General features: G+C 40.0%; 1 protein-coding gene across 1 annotated transcript in view; it reads left to right on the forward strand.

Moving 5' to 3' along the window:
• Nucleotides 1–12,322, forward strand: part of lrrc75a (leucine rich repeat containing 75A) — a gene marked incomplete in the record, with an annotated part of 55,242 nt that overhangs the window by 37,749 nt on the left and 5,171 nt on the right. Inside the window, 1 exon segment of the mRNA XM_035679723.1 lies at nucleotides 11,065–11,338. Coding sequence (XP_035535616.1) covers nucleotides 11,065–11,338 — 274 coding nt within the window.

The following is a 12,322-nucleotide window of genomic DNA, read 5'->3' on the forward strand; positions in this document are numbered from 1 at the left end:
AAACACCGTATGTATGAAATCCACTGAGTCTCTCACAATATCCCTAACTTATTGTGAGTAGTGTATATATTTTAACAGCCGCCTGTTAAATGCTAACAGAAAAAGCGGTAATGATTCTGAATGTGTCGGAACAACCTGTGAGGAGACTGAACATTTAGTTCATTCATCCAAACAAATACTGGTGGATATGATGGATGGTGTATAGCTTTAACTTAGAAATTAACTACAAGTGGTAAGTAGTCTGTGTTGTGACAGTCCTCTGACACTTTGGTCCCTGTGACAAGTCGCAGCTCCAGAACAGAGTGTGATGTAGTTTTTAGTTTAATGCAACTATCCAACTAATGAAATACGATTAACGGTTAAGATGACTATTAGTAATTACATAGTTTGTTGCTTAGCAGTAACTACAGCAGGGGTTGGCCTCAGTGCAGAGGGGGGAGTAACATTAACATTAAAAGAAAGCATCAGGAAAATAGGTGGCATTGTGAAAGCGAGGCATCTAGGGAACCAATCTAACTGGATAGTGTCAATATTCTATAGCTATTACACTGTGCAATCAGTATTTACTTAATAATGATGAAATCAAAGCTTTAAACCACACTTAAACCTGCAATAGCTGATTTTTTGTGAAACTTTTTCCCCTTTCTAAGGTAGACATGAACTCAAGTTTTCATCTGGACCCAAACAATGTGACTACATTTTTTAATGCTGATCTGTTTAAAAACATGTATGGTTTTCAGTTAAAAAATCCATTTATAAAGATAGTTTTCCCCATTTAATTTCAAAGTTCCACATCAGTCAAGCTCAGTGGGATCTGGCATTTATGGGCATGGACTGAAAAGCAAGTAAACAAACGCTGTGAAGTATGTGGCTTCCGACATTTCAGCTGTCACTGTGATATATTTGCAGACACTGTCGCAGCATCGAGATGTCTCCTGGCTATTTTGTGCCGGTATTCATCATCTTGAAATTGTGTCGCTTTCATTTCTAGCTTTTGCAACAGAATTTAAACCATCTACTCATGCCACATTAAAATCACAACACAGGAAAACAAGTCATTTGATTTTAATGTGAAGGGAAAATTCATGTCACAATGAAAAACGATCCATCCAGTTACTAAAGACAGAAAGCTGAATGACAATAAAATGTATTGTGCTTTGTTGAAGCGACAAATAAAAGAGCTTGTGCTGTTCCTGTTTCATGGTCATGTGAAGTACAACACAACAGGTTTACTCTTCAAGCAGGACTTCCTCTTGCGCCTTTATTTTTCCTCTGCTTGCGTTATTGGTGGAAATCCTCCCTTATGTCTATAATTCCCCGGCTGAATGTGTCCTGTGGTGTTTAATATGTTAACATGCTGCTTGAGGCAGTTTTCTCCCTCTTTAGTGGTATCCGCAGAGCTACATACAGAGGTGGCAAAAGTACACACATTCTTCACTCAAGTAGAAGTACAGATACTTCTGTAAGAAAAGACTCCGGTAAAAGCCGAAGTACTGATTTAACTTCTTTACTAAAGTAGAGGTGAAAAAGTACAGGTTCTACAATGTACTCAATGTATGAAAGTAAAAGTAGTCTCTTGGTTTCTGTGAAGGACATTTCTACCAGCTGTTTCTGTGCAAAGCTAACTGCAACTTTTGTTTGGACTGGTCTGCCATGCTTGATGTGCAACAGTCTGGATGTTGGGAAGTCCTGTTTTGTAAATGTAAGGAGTAGAAAGTACAAATGTTTGTGTAAAATGTAGGGTAAAGTAATTTGGCAAAAACAAGCTGTTAAGTCTGGTTTGTGTTTGAGCAGCCACAAAAGCTTGTAGTTGTCAAAATTAGTTGGAGTGGGAATTTCAGTTTTGAAATATTAATGCAGGCTATGACTTACAATTGTGAGATAATGCAGTTTCAATATTTTTTTGAGCTATTCAAAAGGATTCATTTTCTCTCTCTCACTTTTCTCATTTTATTTCAAATCTTTTCTTTCTTTCCCCTGACTCGTCCTCTGAATCATCCTCTCTGCCCTCCAATCCCAGGCCCCAAATTGTACACTTCTGCCTTCCCTCACCAAACAGCACAGTTACCCCGCGGCTGTTGCTGGCTTTACAATAACTCTGTGTTCATAGCACACAGAGGAGAACAGGGAAACAATGAAACACACATTTCTAAAAAATATATGAGATTATAACGGAACCTCCAGCGGTGCTGTATGAGTAGGAGACAATGAAAGATTGAGTAAAAGAGGTGATTCAGGCAGATTGTGCTTTTGATACATTTTAATGATCGGCTCTCACAGGGCTTAGAAAGAAAAAACTGTGACTTTTTTTTATTTGTGAGTCCAGATGGTGAAGCGGAGCATGTCTTTAATCCTACCGCGTCCTTCTCACTTCAACATGTCTCAAAAAGCTCAAAAATAAGCTGTGGACTGTCCACTCTCATCTGCAAAACATATACTTGTGTAGAAACATGATAATTCTTCTTGCATTATGCAGCAGAGAGTGGTAAAGTACTGAAATTCAAATGTAACCTTTGCTGTGTGTGTCTGTGATGTAAAGCTCGCTGCTGTACGGTGACATAGTGCCACACAGGTCATCTACTTTGAATGCATTGGCATGGTTGAATATGAATACATAGGGACATTTGAAACACATATAAAAGGACGGATGGTTTGAATTTCCATCTCCAGCCTCCTCCACAATACAACACCATCATTTGTTTGTGCCTTAATGTGACTCATGTTTATTCCCAGTGGACCAGTGACCTCTTGTAGCTGTGTGAATAATGGCATTACCCACTGAGCTCCACTGCTGCCTGACACAGATAAAGACACTTTGTACAGAGTAACTCTTGATTGTTGCCAGTGTATTTTGTAGATGAATAGCTGAATAGAATCCAACTGCTTCAGTCACAGTTTGGTTTCTTCTTCACATTATTCAACTAAAAGATAATAACTGAACTTTGCAACAATGTCAGAAATTCTTTTCCTTATGACAGTAAATTGGTATACAATCATTTCTACATGGAACATTTTATGTTCCCAAACATCCAAAGTTGCTCAGTTTCCGGCTGCTGGTGCTGGCAGCTGAGAATATGCTGTGTAGGATTTAATGGCATCTAGCAATGTGGTTGCAGATTGCATCTCACTTATTTTCACTTAAATGTTACACACTGGACCTTTAATTCTGACATTATCACTATTTTTGATACTATCATTGACTAAAAAGACTAACAAAGAATGGTTGCTCATTATGCAACCAGAACTATTAGCCAGATCAATGGTGTCCTTTTTGCCTCATTGTTTTGGTTTTGAGCCGCATTTTCTGTGGCCCCTTTTCCACCAAATTAGTTGGTAGAATATGACACACCCACTTTGGTTCCAAAGTCCAACTTTTTAGGTTCCACACCAATTTATTTTGGTTCGAAGCTAGGTGCTTGAACTAGAATGGAGCTGTTTCCCTGTTGGTGGAAAATGCCTATGTGGTTCAGTCTCATGGCTCTCATTAACCCCTGTAATCAACCATTACCAGTAAAAACACTGTGATAAGCCCCCTGTACACTACCTGCTCAGCACCAAACAGCAGAGAGACAAAGTTAGCTACTAGCTGGGAGCAGCGACACGCGAGCGTTGCAGTCTACAACTACACTGTTAGATGCCACTAAATCCTACACACTGGACCTTTAAAGGAAAAAGTGAAAAGAACATTATGCTGCATGCTAGCCCTCAAAGTAATTAAAAATAACGTTTTTATAATTACATTTTGCATTATTGGTAATTGTCTTTCAATTTGTAGTTAATAGTGTCTCCTACTTTGGCTCCAAATTTCTGCCTTCATTCAAAGGAGCTAAACCATTAAAAGCTTCATATGAGTCATATGAATGTCTGTGTGCTTCAGCCACTTGGGAGAGTACACTAGAAAAATACTCACGTAGGTCACCTGGACAAGAGGGAACAATGATTCTGTCTCATCAGGAGATGGTGAAGCAGCCGGACAAGTGGTGTCCATCCAGTGTCACAGAGAGCAATGCGTTTGCTGGATTTTCTTCCACCTGAGCACTCACGCAGCTGATTTCCCAAGCTCCTCCTCTCTGGATGGTCTAATCAGTGTAATCAGATGCTCCAGTGATTGCTTGGAATGACTGTGCATAAATACAACTCTTAATGGCACATGATCAGATAAAACTTAAGCAAAACGACTGCAGTGGAGTCAGTGATTTATCTTGAATATGTCCTGCATGAGAGTAATCTGAGATGAAATGTTTCTCGTGCTCATCTATTGTGCTAACACACTCAGGCAGACAACCCTCAGCGCTCACACCCTCTACACCACGTTTGCAAACCTTGTGCACAGGAGAAAAGGGAGGATGAGGCGTTTTCTCACCTTCACCTTCATAACAGGAGAGGAAAGGAAAGAGGAGGCAGGAGGAGACGCCGTCTTCGCAGTCCTCGGTGCACACACACACCAGCTGACTGGGCAATAAATGATCTCTGGGGGAGACAGACACACAGCCAGACAGGCAGAGGAGAAATAAGGCATACATGGAATGTGCAATGTATTCTTCCCATATTCTAATAAGTGAATGTGTTATGTCAAAAGTCCCAGAATAATGGATTAGGTCTGAAAAGGATGCCACTGGTTTCACGGGCAGAGACGAGAGGGCTTGCATGACGGGGATTTGTGGATATATATGGCTGGATGGATCATATAGAGAGATAGAGAGATGGAGGGGAATGCAGTTAGGCATTGTGGTGACGCGCCGGAGACATTTTCAAGAGATGCAATATGAAATCCATGCCATGACGAGATCCCTGTGTATTTGTACAGACTAGACTTCTGGGAATAAGTGGAGGAGCAGCTTATGACTCACAAGATATTATTTTCATCAATGTGATAATTGGAGGTACGCAGGCCATCAGACTATCAGCATGGGAACATTGGGCCTGAATTATTCTTTTTTGTTCCTAATAGATTTATGGAAATTTCCATCTCCATTATATAATAGATCAGTGTCATATTCAGTCAGGTAAAACCAGACCACAATCTATTTATGCCCAAGAGAGAAAAGGAGAAAGGTGACAAAAGGTCAAATAATGATGTCACACAGAGGGGAGTTAAAGGACCCCACCAGTGGATTCTGTCTTTCAGCCAATATCTGCTTACTCCTTCCCTTTCGCTATTTCCCAAAGTGTGCAGCCATATTTGTTATATTTTGCCAAATGGTATTTTCAAATTTAACATTTACACCCGCCAAAAAATTGTTTTACGTGTAGGAAAACACACATTTATAACAGTATACAACAGTTGGTTTGATTTTGCTCAAATAACAATCTTTCATTATAGGAATGATTTCCATGGAGGAGATAGGCATTCCTTTTGGTAGCTCCTTGTTGGATCGGTTTGCAGGACAGATGTCCCGCCTACGATCTGTTCTGATTGGACAGGCGCACATGTGTAATGTATGAGAATATATTCTTTCTAATCCTACCACGTATTCAAGTGTGCGTCCGGTGAGCCTTTGATCATACCAAAAGTGAATCTGGCCTGACCCTGACACACTGGGCAGAACACACTGATCTGCACCGTGGCGCCGGGCCACGAAAATATAGCCCTAAATGTAAAAACATACTGTTTGAAAATACTAACAAGTATATACTGTAAGCTAGCTAAACAGCCACACAGTGTTGGCACAATATGACGCTCTGATCTTATATTCTTTGTTGTAATACTTGGACTAACTCTACATGGATCATCAACGGGTGAAGATGCTGACCTTTTGCCTCGTACATGTAGCTTTAGCATCAGTGTTGTAGCACAATATCATGTATGCAGCCATCAAGTCAGTGGCAGAAAGTAACTACCAGTGAGTACAGTTACTCAAGTACTGTAATTCAGTTTCAACATACTTGTACATTACTTTAGTATTTTCATTTCTTGTTACTTTTTTACTACATTTCACTTGCAAATATTGTACTTGTTCCTGCACAGGATACATATGTAAAGATTAGACTAATATGTATTGTTTACATATTAGTACATTTATAATAATGATCCAATAAAACTGGACCTTTAAGTACATTTTGTACTTATATAGTTCCACCAAGTCAAATTTTGAACACAGGACTTTTGTAAAAGATGTATTTTGATATTAAGGTATTGCTGCTTTCATTCAGTAAATATTCTGAATACTCCCACCTCTGAATCAAGCAATGCCTATTTACAACCCTTTTACCCTTTTACAGGGTTCTTGTTTTAAATCGAGTTAGCTGGACACATAAACAGTCAGTGCAGCTTATTCAACCAGCTCAGGCGCTAACATTAGCTTAATTAGCTAAGTCGCTAGCTACTTGTGCAGCTGAGCCAGTGACATCATTTCAGGCAGAACAATCAATGGATAGAAATGAGGAGCTGCTTTAGTCTGCCTCTGTCTGAAATCAAGGACACAGAAAGGTTGTTTCAGAAATGACTTTTAAATGAGTTTTAAATCTTCCACTGTTATCAGTAAACTCTATGTTATAAATGTGCTGCACTAGAATAGACAGCCTGACAGGCATAGCAACAGTAACTGACAGCAACAATATGAGTGTAAAGAGTCCGTTTATATCTGTGTATGTCTCGGATGATACACTCAGCCCTCCGCCCCACCATCCCGCTGCTTGTTGTCCAGACGGGGACGGGTGATCTCAGTTCGGAGGGAGCGGGGGTGTGTCTCTCTCTCTGTAGCGTGGGATTCTGGTCTGAAGCCAAATACATCATGAGCTCTCTCAGCGTCTCATCTGCTTTTTATTTGCACGCTACTACTCTTGCTATTTTGTTTATTGCTTTAAACTGAGGAGGGCGTGGTGCTGTTGGAGAGGAGTGGTAGATTGTCTGTCTGGGTAAAGAGAGGGGGAAGGGGTGAAGCCTGGGAAAGAAGTGCAGAAAACCAGAAACATTTCCCCATGCTTATGACACATCAGACACAGATCTGCAGGTGGAGAATGGGTGCATGGGAGGAGAATATGAGCTGAAACGATTAGATCAGTGATCTCAGACCACGTGTAATGGAGGGACGAGGGCATTGCAGCGCCAGCTGTGTTAACTAATTAGCACACTTTCACTCAGTGAGGAGGAAATGGGCTGCTGTGTGGAGTTGGGTTGGTGTACAAACCTCCAGGGCCTCTGTGGGAGGTGGTTGTAGACCACTTACCCAGCCTCAGCCTCAAGGTGTTTTTTTTTTTAGTCAATTTGCATTTACTTGCAAGAAGGGACTTGTCGCAAAGTTTTTAGTGTAAAAATACAAAATGTACTTATAAAAAACTGCCGGTCAAAAGCTTTATTTTCTTGTCAACCCTCAAAAAGTGGATCACTCCACCTGCAACCCTCCATATATATTGAAAGAATAGCAAAGAACAGCACTGAAGGTTTTTCTTGATGGAAAAAAAGTACCTGCCTTTTTTCTAACCGTTACCAACAATAACAGATGGTTCTGTGCAACAAACCACCTGTCAGCAGTCAGGATTTAAGCCCATCAGTAAATTGTTTAAAACATCACAGATAAATAGTTTCATTATATATTTATAGTATGCACTTTAAATATGGTTGTTGTTGTTGGGGACTAGTTTCAGGTGCAGATTAATACACATTTGGTGCACTGAGTATGTAGAACACCAGGATGGTGTATTGACTTGAAATAAACTACAGTCGAGCACAAGGTGTTGGCACAGAGTAAATAGCTACATCAGGCTTTAGCTACACACATAGTGCGTGTCATTGGATCAGTTCATTGCTGGTTTTTGTTTTTTTATTGGATTTGTTGACAGTAAGATAAATATATCAGCAAACTTTTCCTGTCCTTTTTAAAAAATGCTGTAATAAACATTAATTAACAATGGATCAAATAACTATTTGTAATATGAAAGGGGTCAGTTGCAGTAACTAACCCACTGATAATTATATAATTATTTCCCCTCAGTGTTCTCTTAAAGCCACTGCACGCTACCTGACCAGACAGAGAGAGTCAGCGACTAGCGAGTGAACGTAGTGGCATTAAGCAGATTAAGAGAAGCAGAGCTAAAACAAGAGTGAACATTGGACTTACATTCATCAGGTGGACAGAAACATGACTCTAAATGAATACACATTTTCAACTTAATAAGGTGATAATACGTCACGGTTCGCTCTGCTTCCCTCAAGTGCTCAAAGAATCAAAAAATGCAGGATTAACATTGTAGTAAGTGTGAGCACATCCTAATGTTACAGAGAACAGCTGTTGCCGGCGCTTACATATCCAGATTTCCCACAGGGAATGTGTTAAAGTAGTGGTAGTGACAATGATTCAGAGGGGAGGGACTGCAGTGGAACAAGCCAGCCTAATTAGATTCAGTTCTGTGCAAACCTTGGTACTGCTTTTTATTGGCCACTTTTGTTTAATATGCAACAAAAATAAAATATGTAACCACTGGAGCATAAACATTATATATTGCAGCTGCTTGGGATTATGCTGCTCTGATTATGAAGCGCTCTCTGAACTGGAGATGTGTAACTGCAAAATAAAGTGCAGCGACATGGTGACGTCCCCTGAGATCCCTGACTGTGTGGTTCACAAGAGACTTGTTCAGACCCCATTACAGACAAAAAAGTCTATAACAGAACAGAACACATAAGTGATGTGAAAAGAGAATGGATGAGCTATCCAGATTTGAACATGTGAAGGCTAGAGGCTGAAAAAATCTATCTGCACAGTGCTGAAGAATAAACTGCCAGCCTCTAAATGTCTTTGCAGTAATGAGGAAGCCTAATTTTGATGTGGCTGTCCTAGAAGGTGCAGATTGCACCAGAACAAACTGGTTGTGTTATAATGACATGACAATGACAACTATGCAAAAGATGCCACATGTGTCACAGTTACTTGTAGTATGGAGTAAGTAGAGTATTGCATTGTAAACCCGGGCTGTGTCTCAGTGCTTTGTGGTGGGCCGACCAAACAACATTGCCCTCCCTGGTGCCGTACTACTGGTTTTATATAAGCATTCAATCGAAAACAAAAATTCAGTTTTTCTGAATTAATGACTTATTCTATCTTATATTATATTATTAGTTAGAGATCATTTTTCATTAATATATATATATATATATATATATATATATATATGTTTTTTTCTGAATTAACCTGAGGTTGAAGGTGACACAGAGCACTGCATAAGCTGGGTTAGGCTCAAGGGGTCTGAGAGCCGGGTCTGAGAGCCGGCCCTGGGCATGGAGAGCATGCTTGTAGTATCTCGTTAATTCAGAAAAACAGTCATCAATAGTGAAAAATCATTTCATAATTATGAGATAATAAGTCTTTAATTTAGAAAAAAACGGAGCAGAATGTTTTTTTCGAGTGTAAGAAATACACTCGTACAATTTCAGCCCCCCAATCCCCAATGATGTTGGTAGATTGACAGCCAGTTGCATGTTTTGCCCCAAAGATCAAACCAAAAATATAACGCAGTGATAGATCGCTTCTTGTAACCCTTGGGAGAGTGAGTAAAACATTTTTGTAAGGCTAAATTTGACCTACGTTTGTTCGCTGCTTTGCTTTGGGCTGCTCTGGCCTAGATTCCTCTGAAGTCTCTCTGGTATGTGAATAGATAAATATATTCAGCTGTTAACTGAGGATGATAGTTGGATCTCACAGTCTGTACCACAGTCACCCTTTCTCAGTGAACATCTAGCCAGCTTAAGGAACAGATTGACTGCCAGTGTGTGTGTGTGTTCCCAAACCTCTGCAAGTGTGTTATTTGTGGGTGATAATCGACGATGTCCAGTGAGTATTACACGTATTGTTTTCATTTGGAAGCTGGAAAAATTAAACTCCAATTTTTCTTTGTTTGCGGACCAGACCCCAGATCTGCCCCTCGTGCTCGGCTCACATAATTCTCTGCCAAATCCAGGCGCCCCACTGAGTTTATTTTTAGCTTAGACCATGTTGTTGGATAGTATAGCTTTAAGTGTTTTGCGGCTCAACAGCCATTTTTCATTCTCCAAACTTCAGTTTCTTAATCCCTAAATCCCATTAGTGTCTCTCTGTCTTTGTGTGTGTGTCCCCAGAGTGTGATCCAGCTGCAGTGTTTGTGGTTCTCTAGTGTGCTGTTTATGTAGTTTCCATTACCTGCCAAGGTACAGTGCATACTTTCTGCACACATTACCTCATGCAGAGGACTTTTTCTCTTTGTGTTTAGTCTCTATCTCCACAGTAGGGTTCACCACATGGCTTTAATGGACAAATTGCCTTTGAAGTTTCCACATTTTGGGAAATACACTTGGTCACTTTCTTGTTGAGAGTTAGATGAGAAGATCAATATCACACAAACATGTTTATTAGTGAGCTTAGAGAGCCAGTGTGTGTGCTAAACTAAGCTAACCAGCTGCTGATTCCAGCTTTGTTACAGATATAGATTTTGTCTCAGCATCTGTTTCATAAAATGTCCAACCTAATAAACTTGAGAATTTGTAACTGTTTTGCTTTTCCTGTGTATGTTTAACAGATTATCTGTAGAGTATATGATCATTCATGAACATTAACCATAGTGGTGTAATATCAGAAAATGGTTGTTGAATCTCAACTAATAAGCTGTTGAAATGTTACAAATACTCTCTAAACTCTCTGTATATCTATCCACATAAAGTGTTACCTAAGTTGATCAAAGTTTTGTTTTGAGTGTTGCAGTTTGTTTCAGAAGAATCAGTGAAGTCTGCTACAGTCAGCTCAGCAACCTATAGAGTAGTGCGTAGTGTTGTGGGTTCTGCACAGTGAATAAATTACAGCCACCAAGATGCAAACATGGAAAGAGAAACATTACCATGCTGTCACTTTGAAGTGTGAAGTTGCAGGTTTTATGTGATTAGTGGAGGTATATTGTTGCAGAATGTGTGATATAATTATTATGTACATCTTGAGAGTGCAGTACAATATTGCAATATTATGAAAATGTAAGATGCTCTTGGTATTTATGGGTAAATAAGTGCAAAAAAAAATCATTTTTACATAAATAAAATATTGGCTCTATATTGGCCCTAAAAGGCGTTTAGGTTTTAACATTTGATGTGTCCATCTCCAGTTTGAAGGCGGTGCTGTCGGCCCCTCTGTCCAGTGGGGCGTTGGATCTGTCCGGTATCCCTCTAACAGCTCGGGACATGGAGCGGGTGTGTGCACACCTACAGCGCCACGCGTGCACTGTGGTCAGCTTGGAGCTGGGCTTTACCGAGCTGACGGACGAGGCGTTCCTCCTGCTGCTGCCCACGCTGGCCTCCCTGCCGCACCTGGAGACCCTGGCACTGAATGGAAACAGGCTGACCAGAACTGTTCTGAAGGAGCTGACTGACGCCCTGAAGGTCAGAAAATCCCTTATCCTTTAGAATATCTTCATATATTTGTCCAATATAATGACAATATAGTATAGTATTACTGTTAGTATCATTCCTGTAAATGAGATCGCTTGTTTTCTGTTGCAGAGAATGTTGTCTCCCTCATCCTTACTGAAGGACAACCATTATTTTCCATCAGTATTTGACTCAGTCCACAATGTGTCTTTGGCATAAACTACACAGATGTTGGTGGTCACAAAATAACAATTGGGCAAAAAAGAAATCCCCCAGGTAGAGCTGAGGTTGGACCCACACTCTCATCCCAAATATACTTCTCTTTAAGCCTGAGTGTCTTATTTATCAATCAGTATTTTTATAGTAGAAAAACTTCAGACATAGTGTTATCCCTTTTCGACTAAATAATTCTAGCTACTAAGAAGTCACAGGCACTAAACTCAGGAACTAAGCTAGCAACTATTTGCCACACCTGAAGAACCAGGAAAATGACACACTTTAGTCATTAGTCTGATTAAAAATGATGTCAATGTTTGAGACAAAATTTTCACACTCAAGGAAACAAGCAACACGTGTCGTGATGCCGCTCTTTATATTTACTGCTGTGTGACTCCATGAATGGATGGGTGTAAAGTAGAGAGGTACTGCACAGTCAGATCATGGATTTTTTGGCACGTGGAACTACAGATCCTGCTAGTTTAATTCCTGTTAGAGGAACTGAATTTAGTTGCTGGTCCATTTGGTCAAAAGCAATTCAAGTTTCTTACATTTTTTCCTTGGTTCCCTAGGAAAGTTCCTGCAGTGGAAACGCCCTAAAAGTGCACAATTCTAAAAACTTTTCTGTATTTGGAACCAACTGGTGGTAACCAAGAATGGCATTGTAGCAGTCAACAATGCTAGCCATATTTTTTCCTGGTGCAGTATGCAACTTATACAAGTATGATCCACCAGTGCACATCCACTGAGAATTGATCTTACAGTGAAGTAGGAGACATC

This window comes from Morone saxatilis, unplaced genomic scaffold (genome assembly GCF_004916995.1).
Source record: "Morone saxatilis isolate NCDOM2014 unplaced genomic scaffold, NCSU_SB_2.0 Contig8, whole genome shotgun sequence".
Classification (NCBI taxonomy): Eukaryota; Metazoa; Chordata; class Actinopteri; family Moronidae; genus Morone; species Morone saxatilis.